General features: G+C 38.8%; 1 protein-coding gene across 2 annotated transcripts in view; it reads left to right on the top strand.

Moving 5' to 3' along the window:
• PRKCI (protein kinase C iota) overlaps positions 1-25,074 on the top strand; it is a 94,612-nt gene that overhangs the window by 56,218 nt on the left and 13,320 nt on the right. For both annotated transcript variants that reach the window (XM_055127751.1, XM_055127752.1), the window contains 8 exons: positions 8,999-9,084; positions 10,128-10,268; positions 13,311-13,365; positions 14,746-14,804; positions 16,977-17,153; positions 17,567-17,664; positions 18,672-18,758; positions 21,571-21,706. In XM_055127751.1, coding sequence (XP_054983726.1) covers positions 8,999-9,084; positions 10,128-10,268; positions 13,311-13,365; positions 14,746-14,804; positions 16,977-17,153; positions 17,567-17,664; positions 18,672-18,758; positions 21,571-21,706 — 839 coding nt within the window. The remainder of the gene's footprint in view (positions 1-8,998; positions 9,085-10,127; positions 10,269-13,310; positions 13,366-14,745; positions 14,805-16,976; positions 17,154-17,566; positions 17,665-18,671; positions 18,759-21,570; positions 21,707-25,074) is intronic.

Genomic DNA, 25,074 nt, shown 5'->3' with positions numbered 1-25,074 from the left:
TGAAAAATGGTAAATCTCTGTAAGTTCTTTTTTTTTAATTTGATCAACCAGTTTTCTCAGTGCCATTTGTTGAGGTTTTTTTGCTCCTTTACTGAGAACTGACCATACATCTGGATTCTCAGTTCTATTCCATTGCTCTGAGGGTCTGTCTTTATTTTAGTATCATGCAGTTTGCAATTTTAATTACTACCGCTTTGTTGTACAGGTTGAAATAGGAGAAAATGATGCCTCTCATCTCCTTTTCCCCAAGGATTGCTTTGGTTATTTGAGGGGAGGACAAGTATAAGTGGTTTTTTGTGTTGTTTTTTTTTTTGTTTTTTTTTTTTTGCTTTTTAGGTCACACCTGGCGATGCACAGGGGTTACTCCTGGCTCTGCATCTGCACTCAGAAATTACCCCTAGCGGTGCTCAGGGGACCATATGGGATGCTGGGAATTAAACCCAGGTCGGCCGCGTGCAAGGCAAATGCCCTACCCGCTGTGCTATTGCTCCAGCCCCCATAAGTGGTATTTTTTTGTATAAAGGTCAGGAGTGTCTGATCTATTTCTTTGAAAACTGTCACGGGTATCCTTGTAGGGACTGCACTGAATCTGTATAATGCTTTGGGGAGTATTTCTGTTTTGGTGGTGTTAATCGTGTTCCTGAGCAGAGGATGTGTTTCCATTTCCTCATGTTCTCTTATTTCTTTCAGTAGTGTTTCGTAGTTTTCTTTGGTTAAGCCAATTCCTATGTACTTGATTTTCTCGGGCACACTGTGAATGAAATTTTTTTTTAAAATATTCTCTTTCTTCTATCTCACTATTTGCATATAGGAAAGCCATGGACTTTTGCGTACTAATTTGTAACCTGTCACTTTATTATACAAATCTATTGTTTCTAGAGCATTTTTCTAGAGTATTTAGGATTTTCTAAGTAAAATATCATGCCATCCTCAAATAGTGAAACCAGACTTCTTTTTTTCCTATCTGGATGCCTTTAATATCTTTTTCTTGCTTAATTGCTATGGCAAGTACTTCCGGTACTATATTGAGTAGAAATGGTAAGAATGGATAGCTTGTTTTGTAGCTTAATTTTCCCTCCCTACCATATGTTTGCTATGGGCTTGTGATAAATGGCTTTGATTGTGTTGGAGAAAGTGCCTTCGATTCCCATTTTATTGAGAGTTTTTTAAAAATCATTGTAGGTGCTGGACCTTATCATGCTTTCTCTGCATCTATTGATGTGATCGTATGATTTTTCTTTTTTTTTGTATTGAAAAGGTATATTTATTGATTTGAGTGTGTTAAACCATTCTTGTATCTTAGGGATGAGTCCCTCTTGGTCATGGTGTATGATCTTTGTAATGAGTTGGTGGATTCAGTGTACTAGTATTTTGTCGAGGGTCTTTGCATCTATGTTCATCACAGGTATTGACCCTGATACTACCTTTTTGAGAGATCAGAGACTGCAAGAGGACATGGTTATACCTGTTACTGAGTTAAGGACATGGTTATCTTCCCTGCATACATATATGCATTTACCTCCCTTTCAGAGAGGGCAGGAGTAGAATTGTAAGAATAGAATAGAATTGTAGGGATGGGGTGCTGGGTTTTGAATGAACACCCCCTTTCCCCGGGGCAAAGTTCTGCATCATGGAGCTCTTTCCCCAGCTGATGAGCCGTGCGCCAAACATCCCATCAGGTCTGCATGCCTCATCTGTAGACCTTTCTCTCCAAAGGACATCAGGGCTCCCTTTCCCTTCCCAGTAGAGGTTCAGACAGGATTCTGTATTTTATCTACTTACCAGAATGAACATTTAAAAACAAATTGAATTCAGCACATGCAGAGCCAGTGCTGTACCACTGAGCGGCATCTCTGGTCACTCTAACTCTACCGGTTAGAACTGGGACTGTGTTGTAGCTCTCGCTCCTGTTCTTTAGAGTCTCTACTGGGAAATTGATGGTAGTATCATTGGGATTCCTTTGTATACTGCCCTTCTCCCCATCTAGAAGTTTTCACAGTTTTTCTCATTGTTGAGTTTTGATAACAATGGTGCGTCTGTTATAGTGGTTTTGGCATTTATAAATTTAGTTGTACTACCCCTTGCTTCCTGAACTTCTGATTGGCTCTGAGACTTGGCATGTTCTCAGCTATTTCTTTGAATGGGCTGTCTGTTCTTTTCTCATTCTATTCACCTTTTTGTAACTATAATCTTATGTTTCTTCTAATGGAGTCCAGTGAATCTCACAGTGTTTGTTCATTTCCCCCAAATTTTATATCCTTCCCTATTTTTGAGTTGTTACTGAAATTTTGTCTGTAATTTTTCCGAGTCTTTTCTCTGTGAGTTCAAGCCTGTCTCTCATTCAATGGAAGTTTTTGTCCATTTTTTTTTATATCCAGCATATCTACTTGAACTTTTGGTTTTGTTTTTTGTTACTGTTTGTTGGGTCACATTCTGCAGTAGAGGGAATCACGGAGTGCTGGAGATTGAACCTGGGGGTCCCACATAGAAATTAAGTGCTCTAGTCCTTGGCACTACCTCCCCTGGATCTTAGATTCTTTTTTTTTTTTAATAGCATCAGACTCTTTGATGAAAAAGGTTACCTGCATTTACCTTATTTTCATTTTCTTTTAGAATTTATTTGTTGCATTGCACTGATTTTTCTTTGTAGAAGTTGTATATGTATTTGGTTGTTTTGTTTTTTTTGTGGGTTTTTTTTTTTTTGAGGGGACACACCCAGCTGTGCTCAGAGCTTACTATTCCTGGCTTTGCACTCCAGGATCATTCCTGACAGCCTTGCGGGAACCTATGCCAGGGATCAGACATGTGTTGGCCACATGCAGGACAAGCACCTTACCCACGTTACCCACTGTATTATTGCTCCTGTGCGTATAGTAGTTGTATGGGTAGTCCCTGACAGCTGCCTGTAGAAACTCCCCTTCCCTCCCGCAATCATATGTGGACATGAACCTTGCAAACACCAACAGAAAAAGAATAAAAGACTTGTTATAATAAGGTTTAATTCTTTTGAGCATTTGCTTTGCTTTTCCAGCAGGAGACACTGTGGCTCGGGTTTTGGAGCTCTTTTTGTCTTTTAGGATCTTGGGTGTGTGGGCCAGAGATGAACTGATTACACCATTTCTCAGTGTCTTGAGGTATAAGATCCCTCATGGTCTCTCTTTTTGTCATCATATCCATTCTCAGCTTGAGTATAGAATCGGATCCAACCGCCCTTCTCCGGGACCACCTGCGGATATCTATTGGTGGTGACTGTTTTTGAAGATAAGACTTTCCCAGCTTCTGAAGAGCACTGGGAAAGGACTCACTGTGTTACCGTGCCCGCTCAAATCCCTGGGATTTGGTGTCTGGTTATACCCCGCAGTTTCAGGAGGTTGTGTGACTCTTACCCCTCTTCTAAGGAAGCTTCTTAGAATCCTGGAGACTTGGATGTACTCAATCCTAGTCTTCCCTCACTTGCTCCGCAAATTGCTGCCATAGCATTCTTGTTGTTGGGCCTGAGTTGCATGGCAGGTTTCTCTGCATTTGCTTTCAAATATGAATCTAGAAATCTCATTGAGTTTTGACACAGTATTGACTGTAACTGCAGGTTGTCATTATTATTGACAAACTAGTGTCGCGGCGATTAACATAATCAAAATGACACTATTAAATTTCACCTGTTGGAGCCTCTCTGTCTTAATTTTTTTTAGAAAAAAATACTAATAAAAAAAACCAGTGGGTGGAAGGTTGGAGAAGAGAATAAGTCTTGTAGTAACAAAATGTTCCTTACTCAGTAAAATGTATTCTGACAATGAATAGAGAAGTCATTGCCTTCAACAGAGTGATGGAGCACCAATAGCAGGAGTCAACAGTTTGACATTTGTGCATCTCTCTATATGGTAGGATAGGAAATATTAGCATCTCAAAGGTTTTAATGCTGTAGGCTGGAAAGATAGTACACTGGATAGGGCTTTTGCCTTGCACACTGTCGACTCAGGCTCTATCCCGACATCCTACAAGGTCCCTCAGGCTCTGCCTGAGTGCAGAGCCAGGAGTAAGCTCTAAGCTCTGCCAAATGTTAACGCCTTGCCCCCGCAAAAAGCTTTAATACTTTAGGGGGCTGGAGCGATAGCACAGTGGGTAGAGTGTTTGCCTTGCACTCGGCCAACCAGGGTTTGATTCCCAACATCCCCTATGGTCCCCTGAGCACCTCCAAGAGTGATTCTTGAGTGCAAAGCCACCCCTTTGCATCACCGGGTGTGACCCAAAAAACCAAAAAAAAAGTTTTAATACTTTTATAAAGAGACAGATCTAGAATATAGCACATGATATAGAACAACTGCCTAAACTTTTTAAAAAATATGCAAAACAAAGTAGAGAACATTTTTAGCATATGCAAAAGAGATGAAATGACTCTTTTTTCAGATAGAATAACTAACCATTTGTACCATGAAGCCTCCAGAGCAGAGACCAGGACCTCAGCTGGATCCGAGCACACCATGACCCCTCGTTTAGTCCGTGGCTGTAGCCCTGGACTTCCGGGGATGATCCTGATGGTCCCGGCACCACAGAGGAGCCCCACATCCTCAGACTATTATTACACTGAATGGTCTGGCCAATATTGCTGAAAGTGGCTGCACGCCCTCTGGGTGCCACTTAGAAGCTCACCTGTCCTAAATAAACTTTTGGAATAACTAAAGCAATTCTGAGAAAGATTCCCTGACTTGTTACTACAAAATGATAGGGTACTGGAATAATGATAGTGGAATAGAATTGATAACCCCGAGGCAAACCTACAGATGTATGGGCAGTTAATTTACAGCAAAGTGTGTTTTAGGTGGAGCAAGGAAGTCTCTTCAACAAATGCTGCTAGGAAAACTGGCTAGTGTCATGCAAAAAAAACCAAAAACCAAAAACAGAAAGCAGCTAGTCTCCTGTTTCACAACATACACAAAGGCTAATACAGAATATATTTTAAGATCCTTGAAACCAAATTACCAAATTTGTTCCCACAAAATATTTTCAGGAAGTAACATAGCAAGACTCCAGGATATATGTATATTCATTAATATGTATATATATTTTTAATTTAATCACGGGGAGATACAGTTACAGACTTTCATGATTATGTTTCATTCATACAATGATCCTCCACCAGTGCACATTTTCCATCATCAGTGTTCCCAGTTTCCCTTCCGATACCCTCCACATGCCCCCTACCCCTATCCTCCCCTCTGTGGCATGTACATTCCTTTCTCTCTGTTTTGGGGCATTAATGATTTGCAATACAGATACTAAGAGGCCATCTTGTTTGATCCTTAGTCTACTTTCAACAGGCATCTCTGATCCCAAATGATCCCTGCAACCATCATTTACTTAGTGGTCCCTTCTCCATCCCAACAGCCTTTTACCCCAGCACATGAGGCAGGCTTCCAGACTGCAGAGCGATCCTGGCCCTTGTCTCTACTGTCTTAGGTGTTCATTGATTTGCTCGAGTGGGCACCAGTAACTTCTCCAGAAGTTGTTGTTACTGTTTTTCGCATATTGAATATGCCACGGGTAGCTTGCCAGGCTCTGCCTTGTGGGCGAGATACTCTAGGTAGCTTGCTGGGCTTTCCGAGAGGGTTGGAGTCAAACCCGGGTCTGCCTCATGAAGGCAGATGCCCTACCTGCTGTAATAACACTCCAGTCCACAAATGAGTGCAGTCATTCTATGTCTGAGACTACAGGATATTGACTGCAGAGATCACACCAGTGATAAAATAAAAGAAATGAAGAAATGGAACAGTATCAAATTTAAAATGTTCTGCACTGCCAAAGAAATGAGGACTAAAATCAAAAGATATCCTACTGAATAGGAGAAAATTATTCACATATCATACATATATCTGACATGGTCTAATAATCAAGATATCGAAAGTGCATACAAAGCTCAGCAATTAAAAAGTTCCATCTAAAAATAGGGAAAGAAGTCAAAGAGACATTTCTTCAAAGACAGGATACAGATTGTCAACAGGCATATGAGGAAGTGTTAATTATCACTGATTATCAGGGAAATGCAAATCAAAATGAACACGAGTCATCACATCACATCCATAATAATTCCATATTTTAAAAAACATTTAGGGGCCAAAGTGATAGTATAGTGGGTTAGGGTGTTTGCATTGCATGCAGCCGATCTGGGTTCGATCCCCCGGCGTCCCATGTTTCCCCAAGCACCACCAGCAGTAATTCCTGAGCCGGGAGTTACCCCTGAGCATCACTGGGTGTACCCAAAAGCTAATACAAAATTTAAATTTAAAATTAAAATTTTGTTTTAACAAGTCAGGAAACTGGGGCCAGAGCAGTAGTATAGCAGGTGGGCATGTTTGCCTTGCATGTGGCAGACCCGGGTTCGATCATCGGCCATCCTGTGTGGTCTGCCGAACACAGCCAGAAGAAAGCCCTAAGCACCTCCTGGTGTCTCCCAGAAACCACTGTGGTGGTAGGTGTGGTGTAGTCGCATGGCAAGCATTACACAACAGTAATATTGTAAGCCATGATACCTGAATGTTAAAAGTTGATTTTTAAAAAAAGTTGTCATCATTAAATCTTGACTAGGTCCTTAAGATGGAAGGAAAGCTGAGGAGGAGTGCAAATAGGGAAACTGACATATAAACTGTTATGGATCATAATGTTACAAACTGTTATATGTCGCTTAATATCACTTTATTTTCTGAAACAAGGTAATGATGTTAATCTGTATCATTGTATCACTGTCTACTCGTTGTTCATTGATTTGCTTAAGCGGGCACATAACGTCTCCATCGTGAGACTTGTTACTGTTTTTGGCATATCGAATACACCACGGGTATACTCTCGGTAGCTTGCCGGGATCTCCTAAAGGGACGGAGGAATCGAACCTGGGTCAGCCGTGTCGTGTGCAAGGCAAATGTCCTGCCTGCTGTGCTATCGCTCCAGCCCATGGTGTTACATAATTGGACAAAATGTTATTAATCTCAGTCAATACTCAGGATTTAAGGTTGAGATGTGATATCTGCAAGTTTTAAAGAATTTATGAAAAGTAAGGTGTAACTACAGAAGAAAACAATTGTGGCAAATTGTTAATTGGCAGAACTAGGTGAAGAATGCAGGTGCGTTTATTGTTCTTATTATTTTCCTCTGGAGTTCAAATTTTTTCAATATATTCTCCAGCCCTAATATACATGGATAGAATTCTTTGAACCCACAGTGCAAGACAGGCATAGGAAAAATGACAGGGAATTGGCTCAACTGGGAATAAATAGTACAGAAAAATGTAATAAAATCAACACTATTTGTTTTTTTTCAAAATGAGTTGGGAAATTAGAACATCTAAAAGTGCAATAATAGTCATTCCAAGATTGATACTTTTTTAATTATATGCTTGATGTTTAAAGTATTTACTTTATCTAATGTATGAGTACTGCTATTTATTCAGTCATTGATTAAATTGGGCATGAACTCCACATTACTTTAAAAAAATTTTTTTAATTGAATATCCATAAGATAGACCATTACAAAGCTGTTCATAATTGGATTTCAGTAATACAGTGATCCAGATGTTACTGGTGCCCGCTCTAGCATATCGATGAACAGGATGACAGCGCCAGCTATTTATTTATTTATTTATTTATTTATTTATTTATTTATTTATTTATTTATTTATTTATTTATTTATTTCTGGATTCCCTTGTGATACACAGTTACAAAGTTGTTCATGATTGGTTTCAGACATACAGTATTCCAGATCTTGATTCTTCACCAGTGTATCTTTCCCACTACCAAGGTCCCGTTTCCCTCCTACCACCCCAGAGTGCCTCTTTGGCAAGTGTCTCTCTCTCTGTCTCTGTCTCTGTCTCTCTCTCTCCCATCCCCCATCCCTCCCTTCTCCTCTCCCCAGAGTGCCTCTTTGGCAGGCGCCTCTCTCTCCCCCACACCTCTCTCTCCACCCCCCTCCCTTCCTCTTTCTCCCCTCTTTGCAATACAGGTACTGAAAGGTTATCATGTATATCCCTTTACTACTTTCAGCACTCAGTTCTTGTCCAGAGTGATCATTTCCACCTATCAGTTTCACAGTGGTTCATTCTCTATCCTAACTGCCCTCTCCTCCCCAATTTGTGACAAACTTCCAACTGTGAACCAGTCCTGCTGGCCCTTATTTCTACTGTCCTGGGGCATTAGTCTCAGTGTTTTCTATATTCCACAAATGACTGCATTCTGTTTACCCCTCTCCTTCTGACTCATTTCATTTCAGCATGATACTTTCCATGTCCTTGCATTTATGAGCAAATTTCATGACTTCATTTTTTCCCCCTCTGGCTGCATATTATTCCATTGTGAAGATGTACCATAATTTCTTAATCTAATTGTTTGTTCTTGAGCACTCAGGTTGTTTCCAAGTTCTGGCTATTGTGAATAGTGCTGCAACAAACAAAGAAGTACAGATAGCTTTTCTGTTGTAAAAACATTTATACTTCAGGGGCTGGAGCTGTCGCACAGTGGGTAGGGCATTTGCCTTGCATGCGGCCGACCCGGGTTCAATTCACGGCATCCCTATGGTCTCCTGAGCACCGCCAGGAGTGATTCCTGAGTGCAGAGCCAGGAGTGACCCCTGAGCATCTCCGGGTGTGACCCAAAAAGGGAAAAAAAAATTTATACTTCAGTGGGCTTTATTTTCCTCTAGTCCTTTTACATTTTTGGTTTTTTTGGTTTTTTTTCGGGGGGGGGGTCACACCTGGCGATGCACAGGGGTTACTCCTGGCTCTTCACTCAGGAATTACCCCTGGCGGTGCTCAGGGGACCATATGGGATCCTGGGATTAGAACCCGGGTTGGCCGCGTGCAAGGCAAACGCCCCACCCGCTGTGCTATCGCTCCAGACCCCCTTTTACATTTTTGGCCTTCAGATTTTGTTTATCTTGCAATGATGAATTTGAAGATACCACAATTATAAAATAATTTTTTTACACTTGCTCTCCTTTTTTCACTTCTCTCTTCAGAATCCATCTACCGCAGAGGTGCTCGCCGCTGGAGAAAGCTTTATTGTGCAAATGGTCACACCTTTCAGGCCAAGCGTTTCAACAGGGTAAATTTCATTTAATGAATATTGATGATTTGAGAAGTCTGCATTTTTATTTTCTTTCATGAAAGAAAGGTAGTCTTGTAATTTGCTTTTAAAGCAGTAAGATCACCTAACGCTCCCAGTTTTTCTGGGCAGAACACTTTCTCTCAGGTCATTTTCTTTTTGCGGGGGAGGATCTCACCTGGGGTACTCAGGGCACCATATGCGGTGTCAGGAATCCAATCGGGATTGGCCACATGCAAGGCAAGTTCCTTACTCCCTGTATGTTCACTTTCAGTAGCGTGTTGTACTCTTAAAACAGTTTCAGGTTTAGAGTCAGAGCAAGAGTATAGCCGGTGGGATGCCTGCCTTAAGCTCCGCTGAGGCTGTTGATCTCCAGCACCCCAATATGGTCCCTTGGAGCCTGTCAGAATTGTTATTTCTTACTTAATTTATTATTTAAATTCCCCTTACTTTAATTATAATATTGACATAGCATTATAGTGAAGTAATATTACAGTGTAAAAGTATGTTATTGTTGGCTTGCTTCTTGCTGTGTGCTCAGGGATCACTCCTGGGACCAGGGGCCATACGGGATGTCAAGCACCCTACCCACTGTACTTCCACGCGGGCCCTTCCTGTGTCAAATGCTTTTCAAGTTCAGTTCATTGTTCCTGTTTTCATTACTTTGAACTTAATTTTATTTGAAGACTGAAATTCTTGAATTTATGTCAGAAAACAACCTCATTGTCAATTTTGCTTTGGGATCAGGGACATGATGGGAACACCTGCTCTGCCCCGGTTTGAACCCTCTCACTGCATGTTCCTCAGCGCTGCCTTGCATGTTCCTAGAGCACCGACAGGTGGCCCAGAGGAAATTAAGTGAACAAATGCACTCAGATAAATCGGTTTATTTTTCCTTGATCACTATAGCTTTGGAAAAGTATGATGAAGAGAACTGAATTGGTTAATACACTTATTTTTCACTATCTAACAAGCAGATTGATGGGAATAATTATGATTTGTGTTTGTGTGAATAAAATACTATTGGATTCTTACTTTTCCAGCGTGCTCACTGTGCTATCTGCACTGACCGAATATGGGGTCTTGGACGGCAGGGATATAAGTGTATCAACTGCAAACTCCTCGTTCATAAGAAGTGCCACAAACTTGTCACAATTGAATGTGGGCGGCATTCTTTACCACCGGTAAGACACAGTTGTCAGTTTCAGTTGGTTTTGATAAACACTGCTAGGACAGAGCTAAAGCAGGGAGGTGTGATGAGTCACAGATCAGGTGTGTTACAGAAAGTGAGTAGGAATGGTTTACAGTGCACAAAAATGTTGTGTTTTAGAATCATTATTACAGATTTGCTTGTGGGCTATAGTTAACTTCTTTATTTAACCTGCTGCAGAATCTTCTTGTCTAAATTGGGAAGATGTAGGGAGAATCATTTAGAGATTTTTAGTTTTCTGTTCTTTCAGGTAAACTTAGCTTTACTGTATAGTACTAATTTCCATACAGCACTAAGTAGAGATCAGATAAGTAGAATACAGCCTTGGTGTTTGTTAAAGTGTGAAGTGAAGGGGAGTTTTTGCATTTAAAGTTACTTTTTATCTTCTATTTTAAATATGTAATTAAAACATTACCTAGAGAAGGGAACACCAGGTAAAGTGTGGTTTGAGGACCCGCACAGGATGGGAGATGCACTCTGAAAATAGAATATAGACCAAACACGATGGCCACGTAGTGCCTCTGTTGCAAACCACAACACCCAAAAGGAGAGAGAGAAAACAAGGGGGAATGCCCTGCCACAGAGGTGGGGTGGGGTGGGGTGGGGGGGATGGGGTGGGAGGGTGGGAGGGATACTGGGAACATTGGTAGAGGTGCAAACATGAAAGTTCATAAGTTTGTAACTGTAACTCATGGTGATTCACTAATAAAAATTTTTTTTAAATTACCTATTGTTAAAAAATATAGAGGATTAAGGAAAAATTAAATATATCATGAAATGGCCGCCTGAGGTAATTTGTCAGTTACATATCTATTGCTCTGCAACTTTTGCTATGCAGATTTAAATTCATAAACATTAAATTTTTTTTTTGAGAGATATTTTGGGCCACACCCAGCCGTGCTTAAGGCTTCTTCCTCATTCTGTGCAGGGTTCGCTCCTGGTGGTGCTTGGGGACCTTATGTGGTACTGTGATTAGAAAGGCAAATACCTTACCCCACTAGACTATCTTTGGGGCACAAACATTAAAGATTTTCGTTTGTTTTTTTGGGCCACACCCAGGGTTTAGGGGTTACTCCTGGCTCTACACTCAGGAATGATTCAGACATATGGGATGCTGGGGCTCGAACCCAGGCTGGTCATGTACAAGGCAAGAGTCCTACCCGCTGTCCTATCTCGACAGCCCGATGGTTGTACCATTATTTTACATATTTCTATGAAAATGAACTCCTATAGGTGTTGTTTTCTACCCCATTTTCCTCACTGAGCAGTATCTTTTGGTCTCCTTTATATCCTCATAGCTCGGCTTAACATTTTAATGCCATCATTTTTTAGCATTTGAATTGTTTTCTAAATTTTCCTATAAAAGTAATTTTAGGGCCTGGAGAGGTCATACAGAGGTGCTTGCCTTGCCTCTCACCAAGGGTGGTTCAGGTTCCTGGCACCATGTGTATCCCCCTAGCGGTGCCAGAGGTTTGAGCCAGGAGTAACCGCTGAGCACTCTTGGGTGTTGCCCAAAAACAGCAAAAAGATTTTTAAACAAACTTCCTGGTAATTATATCATATTTCTTTAAAGATCTAAAAGTAGAATTATTGTTTAATGGACATATATTTTTTTAAAAGATATGTGTAAATCATTCTAAATTTAGAATGATTGTCTTTTTTTTTTTCTTTTTTTCTTTTTGGGTCACACTTGGCAATGCACATGGATTATTCCTGGCTCTGCACTCAGGAATTACTCCTGGCAGTGCTCAGGGGACCATATGGGATGCTGAGAATCGAACCCGGGTGGGCCGCGTGCAAGGCAAACACCCTACCCGCTGTGCTATCGCTCCAGCCCCCATGATGTCAATTTTAGCAATATCTTATTTATAGTATCTTCTTTGACATTACTGGTGAGTTTTTGGTAATTGAATTGTTGAGTTATTTTAGGGAGGGGTTTTTAATTAGTCAGGTGAAAATCCAATCCGAATGAAAACACAGAAAACTGGAAACATGTTTTTAGGCAACTGTTGATTTTCTTGTGTATTCTTTGGTGTGTGATAGAACCATTTATAATGCGTTCATAAATGTAGGAAGAGGATCAGTAGTTATTGATAGGTTAACATGGTTGCTAAAATTCATTGAAAAATCCATGATATCATTTTACAGACAGTTACTGTCACTGTCATCCCATTGCTCATCGATTTGTTCAAGTGGGCACCAGTAACGTCTCTCATTGAGAGACTGATTGTTATGTTTTTGGCATATCCAATACGCACGGGTAGCTTGCCAGGCTCTGCCGAGAGGGCTCGATACTCTTGGTAACTTGCCGGGCTCTCCAAGAGGGGTGGAGGAATCGAACATGAGGCGGCTGCGAGAAAGGCAAACGCCCAACCGCTCATGTTCCTTTTTAAGTTTACCTTTTCTACTAGTATTCGTTAAACTTGGTTCCAAAATGAATGAGTTAGTAACTCATTTTTGAGTTTTCATTGCTCCTAAAGTTATTGGCAATTTAGTTGCTTGAGTCAGTTTTCAAGGAGGCATTTCTTTTCACTTTTTGGGTTGCTGGTACCTTTTAGAAGCTTCAGAAAAATAAAAAGACCCCAGGACTGAACACATTATTTTAAAGAGATTTATATGAAGTATGTTCTGGAGCTCAGTAAAAATAACTCATATCAGAGAGACCCCTTTTGCCAATGACTTAGAGTATATTGAGCTCAGAGGAAGAATAGGTTGTATAGAGAAATTATGAATCAGAGTATGTGGGAGTTTAATTTCATTTCTAATTGATAGTCTGAAATTGCTTTTATATTTCGTCAGTTATCTGCAAATGTGACTAATCTTATTTCATCACAGGAATACTGTTTGATTTCATAATAGATTTAATATAGAATACCAAATATGGTAATATAATCTAACTTTATGTTTGTTTTAATATAAATTCTAATATGCTGTGTGTGAAGTAGTGTTGTTTCTGGATTTTAGAGGTATTGGGATTTAAAAGACTAAGTTACCGTATCTTTGGAAATGTTTGTAGGAACCAATGATGCCAATGGATCAGTCATCTATGCATTCTGATCATGCACAGACAGGTAAGAACAATGCTGGTGTGAGCCACTCTTTATGAACAGACTGTTGAAAGACTATTGGAAGACTTCTTTCATCCAAATTCGAAAGCATATACCTTCTTTTCAGATAAAAATTAGGGGCTGGAGCGATAGTGCAGCGGGAACTGTCCTGACGGCCAACCTGACACAGCCAACCTGGGTTCGATCCCAGGTATCCCATATGGTCCCCTGAGCACCACCAGGAATGATTCCTGAGTGCAGAGCCAGGAGCAGCCCCTGAGCATCGCTGGGTGTGACCAAAAAGCAAAAATAAATAAATGATTCAACTTACTTTGCATTGGTAAAATCAGTCCAAGTATTTAAGATATAAATTTTGTAGTGGGAAAATACCTGCAAACTACAACAAATGACTGTTTTTTTTAATTCAAATAAATTTCCTTTGAGATCCCTTAAAATTCAGCAAACCCAGTTTTTCCACAACAATGAACGCATATTAATTTGTGAGCCATATTGAATATATTTTTATTTTTTTAATTTATTAAATTAGTGTGTTGAGTATATTTTTATTCAGAGCTCTTTCTCAACATTATGTAAAAGAAATTGTGTAAAAGATATTCAGTTTAGAAAAAAGTCATGTCTAATAGATGCAAAATCTTAAATATATATCTGAAAAAAATTGGAAAGCAAATAAATAGAGTAAAGCAGTGTGATGTGGGCTTAGTCATGAAAAGGAAGACAATGGAGTTTTTCTGGCAGAGCAGAATGCCCTTGTTCATGATCTCTTAGTCTCTTGTTTGTGCAAGAAACTGGCTAGAAATGTAAGCTGTTTCCCTCTCCTAAGCTCTACCCCCGAATAACTTCAAGGACAGGAAGACTAGAGTCATCTTCTTTTTGGTTTTGGGGCCACATCTGACAATCAGTCCTGGTGGGCTCAGGGACATATGAGGAGCTGGAGTTCGAACCTTAGCTGACAGTGTGCAAGGTCCTACCCCTACCAAGTTCTTGACTTGGTCTGTGCAATATACTGGCAGTAATATTTTAAATGTGAAGGAAGTGAGTCAAGAAAACCAGAGACCCTCTATTGTTATGCCTCAGTCATGCCATTAAATAACTAGAGTTTATAGAGGCCTTTACAGAAAGAATTGTTTGGTGAAATTGTAAAGAAAAATGTTTTCAGAATGGCAAAAATGTTAAAATAACAGGTACTATTGGTGCTTGTTCTGTGTCTCATTAAAGATTAGAATTTAACTCACATTTATGTGCAATTTATTACTAGTAGGACAGATACTCAGTTTTGAATGGAAGCCTATTCAGAAATAAAACTAAAAATCATAACAAGAAAACTGTCAGATTCAGTTAATGGATGCTATGTTTTCTCCCTTTTGTTTGAAATTGGGATTTTAGTAATTCCTTATAATCCATCAAGTCATGAGAGTTTGGACCAAGTTGGCGAAGAAAAGGAGGTAAGATAATTTGTCACATTATACATTTTGTCATCAGTTTTGTTTGTTTTGTGGCCATATCCAGTTGTACTTAGGGCTGACTCCTGGCTCTGTGCTCAGGGATAACTTTGGGGGTCTGTACCATGGATTTGTATGTGCCTCTGGGGATCAAACCTGGATGGCTGCTTGCCAGTCAGACAACCTTCCCTGCAGTCTTATCTCTCTGACTCCTGTTACTAAGTTTTTTGATAAGGCTTAACAACTTTGGAATATCAAGTTGACTTGTTTAGATTTGAAACAAGATTTTAAATTGTATTTCTAAACTATAGAGTTAAATTATTTTAGAATTTTTAAAAATTTAATCGAATAAGTGTTTCTTATTTTTGTTTGTTTTTTGCTTTTTGGGTCACACCCAGCAAGGCTCAGGGGTTACTCCTGGTTCTGCACTCAGGAATTACTCCTGGTGGTACTTGGGGGACCGCTGGTGCCTGGGATGCCGGGGATTGAACCCAGGTTGGCTTTGTGCAAGGCAAATGCCCTATCCACTGCACTATCTCTCCGGCTCTTAATCTAGTACGTTTTAAAGTAAGAACTAATTCTGCTGGAATAACTTACTTTAATATTTTTTTAATTTAATTTTATTTTCATATCATGATTTACAATTACATTAATACTTATTTTCATTTTCAGGTAGCATAATATAAGAATTATAATGTATTGTAATACACACAGAAAATTTGGAAGTATCACTTGTAGTAGTTTGTGGACTCATTTAAAGTAAATAATAAGCATCTTTTTTTTTTTTTTTTTTTCTTTTTGGGTCACACCCGGCGATGCACAGGGGTCACTCCTGGCTCATGCACTCAGGAATCACCCCTGGCGGTGCTCAGGGGACCATATGGGATGCTGGGAATCGAACCCGGGTCGGCCGCGTGCAAGGCAAACGCCCTACCCGCTGTGCTATCACTCCAGCCCCAATAATAAGCATCTTAACTATCACTATTTTATTCTAGTAAACATTTTATTGGTTCTTCAAGCAAAATAACATTTTAATTTAAAGTATTTAAAATGATACCAGGGTTTTCTAAGTTTGTAATGAAATATATTTATCTTGCTTTGTACTGCCACTGTCACTATGACTGAGAAACTAGATCATTTCTAGTATATTCATACTACTTATACTTATTTTTCAGTTTTCATCCTTTTATATTTCTGGCCATGATAGTTTTAGATCACACAACCATGGCCCTTTCCTTTTTCTCTCCAAAGTTTGATACTTGCTTTAATCTTAGTTACCTTTATTTTAAAAAATTCAACTCTTTATTTTTTTTTTTATCTTTTTTTTTTTAATTTTTTTTTAATTTTATAACCATGTGGAAAGTTACAGAGTTCTCAGGTTTATGTCTCAGTTCAACTCTTTATTATGATTGATATTTCAAGCATAAAAATTTGTATATTTTATGTTGCTAAAGTGAACATTTATAATCTTTTTAGTAGCCAGATCTTCTGTATTTTGTGCAGAGGCTAAATGTGTCATTCAGAGGAGGAAATTTCAAATAATGAATTCTGTTTTAGCACCATAAATTTCCTTCCATTTGTCCTTGAAGTTCTTGATTTTAGAGTTGCTTTTTTGAATTTCTTATTGACTTTATTAGTATTTTTTTGGTTTGGTTATTTACCAAACACTCATACTTTTTACCTTTAAGATGTCGAAAACGGGGCCAGTGAGATAGTACAGGACAGACGGTGCTAACCTTATATGTGGCTGAGCCTGGTTCAGACCCCTGGCACCACATGTGGTCCCCTGAATACTGTAAGGAGACTTCCTGAGCACAGCTGGTTGTGGCTTCAAAACAGAAAAGAAAATACTAAACTGAGTTCTTCAAAAACAGAGATAACCAGGCACAGAGCGGTAGAACACCAGCATTGCTCCACAGGGACCCAGCTGCAGCTGGGCACATGGGAGGCAGATATCTTAACTCCTATTTTATCTCTAGTCATTCTTTTTCATTACATGGTTTAGAGATGTAAGGAACATATTTAATGTATCTGTAAATATAACAAAATACAAGAAAATAATGGATAACTTAAATCTGAAAATGCTTTAAAAATCATTTAGATGCAACTGTTAAGAATTAGTGTATTATCAAAAATAATGTCAGGTATAACTCTTGTGACAAATGTTCTCAATAGGCTATGAACACAAGGGAAAGTGGCAAAGCTTCGTCCAGTTTAGGTCTTCAGGATTTTGATTTGCTTCGGGTCATAGGAAGAGGAAGTTATGCCAAAGTACTGCTGGTGCGATTGAAAAAAACAGATCGTATCTATGCAATGAAAGTTGTGAAGAAAGAGCTTGTCAATGATGATGAGGTAAGCACAGTGATGTTTGCATTACTTCTAAGCTATTAAACAAACTTAAACTTAGTGTTAACAGAGAAAGTTCTGTACTAGTGCTTTTATTAGGGAAAATGTACAAGAGCTTTGTAAAAGTTTTTTTTTAGGCCATTTCATAATATTAGGAAATTTACAGTGGTGTTTTTCTTTTTGTTTTTGATACAAGGGCAAAACTAATCTGGTGTTTGGATAGTGGTTACTTGGAGACTTGCAGAAAGCACAAAATGGTCTCTGGGTTGTATTTGAATTCATTTTGCAATGAGCAATGCCTTAACGTGTAGCCTACATAGTTAACAGTTGTATTTGTGATTATGAATTGCTAAGAAATGTATTATTAGTTTTGATATTTCAGTTTGACAAGTTGTTTTTTTTTTCTTGTTTTAAAATAGGATATTGACTGGGTACAGACAGAAAAGCATGTTTTTGAACAGGCATCAAATCATCCTTTTCTTGTTGGACTGCATTCTTGCTTTCAAACAGAAAGCAGGTAAGATTAAAAGATAATGGAATGTCCGCCATACTGTATACATGTTTGGATTTGTTTTGTTTTGGGGCACACCTGGCAATACTCAGGAGTTACTCCTGCCTCTGCACTCAGAAATCACACCTGGTGGTGCTCAGGGGACCAGATGGGATGCCAGAGATCGAACTCAGGTTAGGTTGTGTGCAAAACAAGCACCCTACCCACTGAATGATCTCTCCGGCCCCCTATCTTTCTCCATTTTGATATATTGCACAATAAAAACCTTTCCTTCTGCTGTAATTCCTGAAGTGGAAATCATGCAGTCTCAACAGGGCTGTGTGTATAATTTCCTATTGTTCATATTATCAACTAGTGATACCTGTTTGGCACTGGATCGTTATTAGAAAATTATCTGCTTTTTAGGTTTAAAGAAGACCAGGTAATTATGCAGCAGAGTCAACCTTTTAAATATCGCCAAGATCTTAATTTTAGGGTTTAAAAGTTTTTTAGAGTTTGGGGCGTTGGAGGCAAATCAGACCTTTATTGTAAGTGGCAGTTGAAAATGCCTGACCTTGCAAATACTAAAATTGAGGGAGGGAGTGAGCAGTAGCACTCTGGGGACCATGGACTGGCAGGTATCCAAAGCCACGTCTCCTCTCCACGTTTCATTTAAAGGATGTGCTCCAGCCTTCTGAGCCATGTCCTGGATCCTGCTTTACTTTCTTTCACCATCTGTGATTTAATAATTTTTACTTTACTTCCTTTGTTCCCACTAAATTCCTTAATTGCTGGTGAGAGGAATATTAGAGATAGAATATAGAATGTTCCCTTTGTTGTGACTGCCTTATATCTATAGTGTTAAAAATGCAAAGTTTGCTACCTATTTTATTGTTATCTTATTGGTTGGTGTCAGGTATTGAACTCAAAGCCTCAGATGTGTAAAGCACATGCTTAACCACTGAGCTACCTCCCCTGTCCTTATAACACCTTATTATAGATCTTTGTTTCATGTATTATCTCTTATGTTTTAGATTGTTCTTTGTGATAGAGTATGTAAATGGAGGAGACCTAATGTTTCATATGCAGCGACAAAGAAAACTTCCAGAAGAACATGCCAGGCAAGGTTTTTGCATTTTTGTTGTTGTGTTAATATAATTAGAAGCAATTGAAAAGTATAAACAATATTAAAGGGAAAGTATACTAAATGGAACTTGTTAGGTATTTTTGACTGTTAGGCATCAACTTCTGAAATGATTGAAAAATTTACACATATTTATTGACATCTTGTTATGTTTGTGGTAATCTCTATTTGACATAAGGTTATTAGATCTTCTATTTTATTGAAGATTATTATTCATATACACATGTGTATGTACACGCACACGAGAGGAATAGTATAATTTCTCCTAAACTATTTGGTAATCTGACTGTTCCTTTCTGGTTCTTGAACTACCTTGTCCTTGACTTCCTCCCCCCTCTATCCCATAATTGTCAAGACTAGAAGAAACATTTATTCTTAGGTTTTTTATCCTTTATTTGAAATTGTTACACAAGGTTATAAATCATACATATATTGGGAGTTTGGTGTTGGGGAAGTAGATTCGAAGTTTCATCCATCAGTATCTGTTTTGTTTTGATTTTTACTCAAAATTGGTGATAATTCTTACCTTGTGCTTTATACAAATAATGCTGTAAGGATTTTCATGAATTTGCATATAAATGGGGAACCAAGGTTAGGGACTTTATGATATAAATTATTGCTACAAATCTTGTAGTTCAATGATTATTTGTCTAGTTTTCATTGTGTGAAAGTACTGATTCTGGTTTTATATTGCCTTTATTTCTGTAGGACCTAAAGTATAGAGTAAGTGTTCAAATTAATTCAATTGCTAAAAGGTGGCACTGTGTAACTTTGGGGGAAAAACTCATAAGCCAATCAAGATGGTTTTTCTGTTTTTGTTTGTTTTTTAGACCTAGAATTTTGGTTACTACCAATGAATTTACGGAAGTTTTAAAAGTTCTTTTTTTTTTTTTTTGCTTTTTGGGTCACACCCAGCGATGCTTAGGGGCCACTCCTGGCCCTGCACTCAGGAACTACCCCCGGCGGTGCTTGGGGGACCACATGGGATGCCGGGGATCGAACCCGGGTCGGCCGCGTGCAAGGCAAACGCCCTACCCGCTGTGCTATCGCTCCAGCCCCTTAAAAGTTCTTTAATATTAATTTATTATGTTGTAGAATAGTTTTGTTTTTAATCCCTTTTGAAGTTTTTGATAGGGATTCTAAGGCTTGAGTTTTCTTTGTATTCAAAGGCTTGGTGGTTCTAGTCACCTGAGGGTCACTGGGCCTTTGCAGCAGTGATAGGAGCTGAAAGGACGTGAAAACTGCATTCCACATTCACAGACTGCTTCCCCTCCAGTTCTCTGGACTGCCTTGAAGCCATCCCGGGACCTGGATTAATAATGTCTAGACTTCCAAATTAACATTATGAAAGTGTGGGTTTATTTTAGACAGAAACATTAAAATTCTGGTTTAGGCTCTTGTCTTTTAAAACAGGTACCTCACTTTTTTAGTATCAGTTTCTTAAAACAGAAGGAAAAAAATGGGTCATTTTGATGGTTTTGTCTAAAGATTAGAGTCCTTCAAACTCAGCATACTTAAAAAATAAATTATTGAGATTAAGTTGATTGATATGGTTTTGAGGTACAGTATTATGTGGGCGTAGTGGACTGGGGGGGTGACAAGGATTTGGGCCGCACCTGGCAGTGCTCAGGGCTCCCTCCTGGCCGTGTGTGGGGTCCTTACGCATCGTGGAGGATCAAACTGGGATTGACCAAGGGCAAGACAAACACCTTATCTTTCTCCAACCTTGTGCTCAGAATTTAAGGGTTTGTTTTCATTAGACGTTATCTTTCCCTTGCTATGTTTCTTTATATGTCACATAGGACTTACTTTTTCCCTTCCAACTTACTGTGCTTAGCGTGATCCTGTCAGAAAGACAAGGTTTCATCTGTGCTGATGAAGAGCACACTGCATCTTCTCCAGCTACACATCTGTTGCTAACTCCTAGCTGTGTCCGTCATCTTGGCTCTGTCAAATAGCCCTGTAATGAACATAGTTGTGTGTGTGTGTGTATGTATGTGTATATATATGTATATATATATATATGCATATATATATATATATTAGTGTTTTTTGTATTCTTTACATAGATCTCTAGGAGTGGAATTGCTGGGTCATGTGATAGTTCTGTTTTTGAGAAATCTCCATATTGCTTTCCAGAAAGATTGGACCAACTTACATTTTATCAACCATGAATGAGTTTTTTTCTTCACACCCAGGCCAACAATTGTTATTTTTGGCATTTTTAATAAAGGCCATTCTCACAGGTGTTAGATGATATCTCATTATCCTTTGGAATTGCATTTCCCTGATGATCAGTGATAATGAGCATTTTTTTTCAGGCTCATTGGCCATCTGTTTGTCTTTGGTAAAGTGTCTGTTCAGCTCTTCTCCTCAATTTTTGATGGGCTTGTATTTTGTTGTTGAGTTTTGTGAGTCTTTTACATAGTTTTAAGACAAGACTTTTTTTTTCAAAAACCCTTTGTCAGATTTTTGATGTGCATATACTTTCCCCTGTGTCTTTTTTTGTTGTGATTCTTTCTTGTGCAGAAGCTTTTTTGGTTTGATAGAATTTCTTTCATTTACTTTTGCTTTTGTTTTCCTTGCTGGTGGAATCAGATGGTTGACGATTCCTCCGAATTCGACAGTCCAGCTCTCTCCCTGTGTCTCCTTCCAGGGGCGTCATGCTCTCGAGCCTGACACCCAGATCTTTAATCCATTTTGAGTTGACTTTTGTGCATGGTATAAGGAAATAAAACTCACCACAACTTAAAAATTGGAACCAAATGATTATTTTTATTTTATTTTAGATTTTACTCTGCAGAAATCAGTCTGGCATTAAATTACCTCCATGAACGAGGGATAATTTATAGAGACTTAAAATTGGACAATGTATTGCTGGACTCTGAAGGACACATTAAACTCACTGACTATGGCATGTGTAAGGTAAGGGAAGTTTCTGGCTACTCAAAGAACTTAAGAAAATAAGGATGGCATAATCACAAAACCTTCTCTCAGTGCTCCCATTAAGTAATACGTATACATATTTAAAATTTTTAATTAGGTTATGTTAAATTTAAATTGGAACAATAGATCATTTTCAGAAATTTGCAGGGGTATAGGGATATGTTATTTTCTCCTAAATGCTTTCATTGCAACTACATGCAATACTGTTATCCATTACTAATTTGTTTTGTGCACATTCTTTTGAGTGTCTGTAAAATTGATTTTCGTTGTCATATATTAGCTACAAATGTTTTATGTAGTAAATATTTTGGTGTTATCTTGCTAAAATAAAACGAACTATTAGGAGTAAGAATTTTTTAAATTCATGACCTGTTTTGTTAAAAATAATTTTACAAGGGGCTGGAGCAATAGCACAGCGGGTAGGGCGTTTGCCTTCCACACAGCCAACCCGGGTTCGATTCCCAACATCACATATGGTCCCCTGAGCACCACCAGGGGTGATTCCTGAGTGCAGAGTGAGGTAACCTCTGTGCATCACTGGGTGTGACCCAAAAAGCAAAAAAAGAAATAATAATAATAATTTTACGTAGAAGATGGGAAAATGTTTGCTACCTTGTATGGGATACTTTGTAGAATTCTAGCATAAAGACAGATATACTATTTCTTATATATACTATGCCATTCACAAAATTCCCTATTGTATGTGTTTTAATACTTAATTTCTCTTGTCTGTAATCTTCCTTGTCTTTTAAAACAATATGCTGTTATAGGGACCAGGCAGTAGTACAGCGGGTAGGGCACTTGGCTTGCACATAGCTGACCTGAGTTTGATTCCTGCATCTCATATGGTTCTCTCAGCACTGACATGAGTGATTCCTGAATGCAAAGCCAGGAGTAACCCTGAGCATTGCCAGATGCAGCCCCAAAACAAAACAACAACAAAGAGTTATTGTTACAGTTTAGGTAACATGGTATACTTTTTGTTTTAAAAGTTGTGAAACCATTAAAAAAAAATTGGAATTTTGTTGACAGTCCCAGTACTTTGGAGTATCTACTTGCACGTACCTTCCAGGTTTTACCGTTTAATAGTAACTACTAAGTAGTGCGTTTTAAATTTTCCTAAGAAGCCTGACATTATTTATAACATAAATTCAAAATTTGACAAAAAGTACAATAGATTAAAGAATTGTAATTATTCTTTGTCTTATTTATTTCTTAGTTTATATTGCAGCAGTATCCCATGTAAAAACCACTTTATTTTCTTTAATAAAATGTGTGGTGAGGGCTGGGGAGTGGCTCTGGTTCCCAGGGCACATCAGGGGCTGGCGTCCAAGCAGTGCAGGGAGGGACTTTTGGACTTGGGTATGTTCCCCAAACCAGATGTATGGGAATCTTTTCTCCTGGTGAGTGTATCTCAGACAAAATTGTCTTCACACTCATAAGTAACAGCCCTGTGATCCTGTGATTCTTTTTTCTCCTTTATTCATTTGAATAAAGGGTCTCCCGAAGCTGAAGTTACTAAATGTAGACATTTAGTAAGATATGTGACAAATATTGACAATTGAATCCGATTATCACTTCATATGTAAGAAAAGAAAGTTATCACCTCAACTTTTGCTTTATGCAAAAAGCACGTTTATTATTCCCCATTTTTATTTTCTCAAGTTTTTCTAGTTTGCAAGTTTTGTATCATTAACATTAACAGTAGGAATTTAGTACATTATAAAAAAATTTTTTTGGGGTGAAAAATGACAGTGATCAAAAAGGTGTCACAAATATGAATGATGGCTGTGTGGGAGTTCTCAACTAAATTCCTACTGTCAATATTCTGGTTGAGTTCTGGAGCTTTTGACTGTTGGGGTGGGCAGGGGAACTCACCTGCTCCACTCTGGGCTGCTCCGAATGAAGCAACCTGGCACAGGGGCTGGAGGCATCTCTTTGGCATATCATTCTGTGCTCTCTTCCGAGAGATTTATTGTTGAGTCCACCACATGTACTTTAAAAAGATTACAAATGAAAAATTACATTATCTCTGTTTTTAATAAAAGAAGTCTTTGTCATTCACTTTTTCCTCTTTTCTGCACATATGTATGTATGTATGGACATACATTTTGGGTATATATATATGTATATGTATAATTGATTTTTTTAAACAAGGTTTTTTTATTTTTTTTTATTAGTTTATTTTTAATTAGAGTCATCGTGAGGGTACAGTTACAGATCCATACATCTTTGTGCTCATGCTTCCCCCATACAAAGTTCGATAACCCATCCCTTCACCAGTGCCCATTCTCCACCACCCGTAAACCCAACATCCCTCCCACCCTCCCCAGTCCCGTCTCCCCCCACCCCACCCTGCCACTATGGCAGGGAATTCCCTTTTGTTCTCTCTCTCTGATTAGGTGTTGTGGTTTGCAATAAAGGTGTTGAGTGGTCATTGTGTTCAGTCTCTAGTCTGTATTCCGCCCGCCTCACCCTTCCCCCACATGACCTCCAACCACATTTTACTTGGTGGTCCCTTCCCTGAGTTACCCAGAATGAGAGACCAGCCTCCAAGCCATGGAAACAATCTCCTGGTACTTATTTCTACTATTCTTGGGTGTTAGTCTTATAGTCTATTATTCTATATTCCACAGATGAGTGCAATCTTTCTATGTCTGTCTCTGTCTTTCTGACTCATTTCACTTAGCATGATACTTTCCATGTTGATCCACTTATATGCAAACGTCATGACCTCATTTTTTCTAACAGCTGCATAGTATTCCATTGTATAGATGTACCAGAGTTTCTTCAACCAGTCATCTGTTCTAGGGCACTCGGGTTTTTTCCAGATTCTGGCTATTGTAAACAGTGCTGCGGTGAACATATAAGTGCATATGTCACTTCGACTATACTTTTTGGCTTTTCTGGGATATATTCCCAGCAGTGGTATTGCCGGGTCAAATGGGAGCTCAACCTCTAGTTTTTTGAGAATCGTCCATACTGTTTTCCAAAAGGGTTGAACTAGCCGGCATTCCCACCAGCAGTGTAGAAGGGTCCCTTTCTCCCCACATCCTCTCCAACAGCGGTTGCTTTTGTTCTTTTGGATGTGTGCTAGTCTCTGTGGTTAAACAAGGTTTTTTTTTAAATCTGCATGCAAGTTTGGTGGGCTTGTTTTGATTTGGTCTATATGACCTGTCTGTGTATATGTGTATATATATATATATTTTTTTAATGTAGAAGTGTTCAAATACCTTAGCCCGATTGGGGATTGTATTGTCAGTTCAGGCTGATGCAAGATACCACAAACTATTTTTTTATATAGTGAGTCAAAATGACCAAAAAGATAGCTTTTAATATTGTTTAAT

This window comes from Sorex araneus, chromosome 2, assembly GCF_027595985.1.
Source record: "Sorex araneus isolate mSorAra2 chromosome 2, mSorAra2.pri, whole genome shotgun sequence".
NCBI lineage: Eukaryota > Metazoa > Chordata > Mammalia > Eulipotyphla > Soricidae > Sorex > Sorex araneus.
Note: the sequence above shows the minus strand (reverse complement) of the source record. Positions and strands in the feature narration are given on the sequence as shown.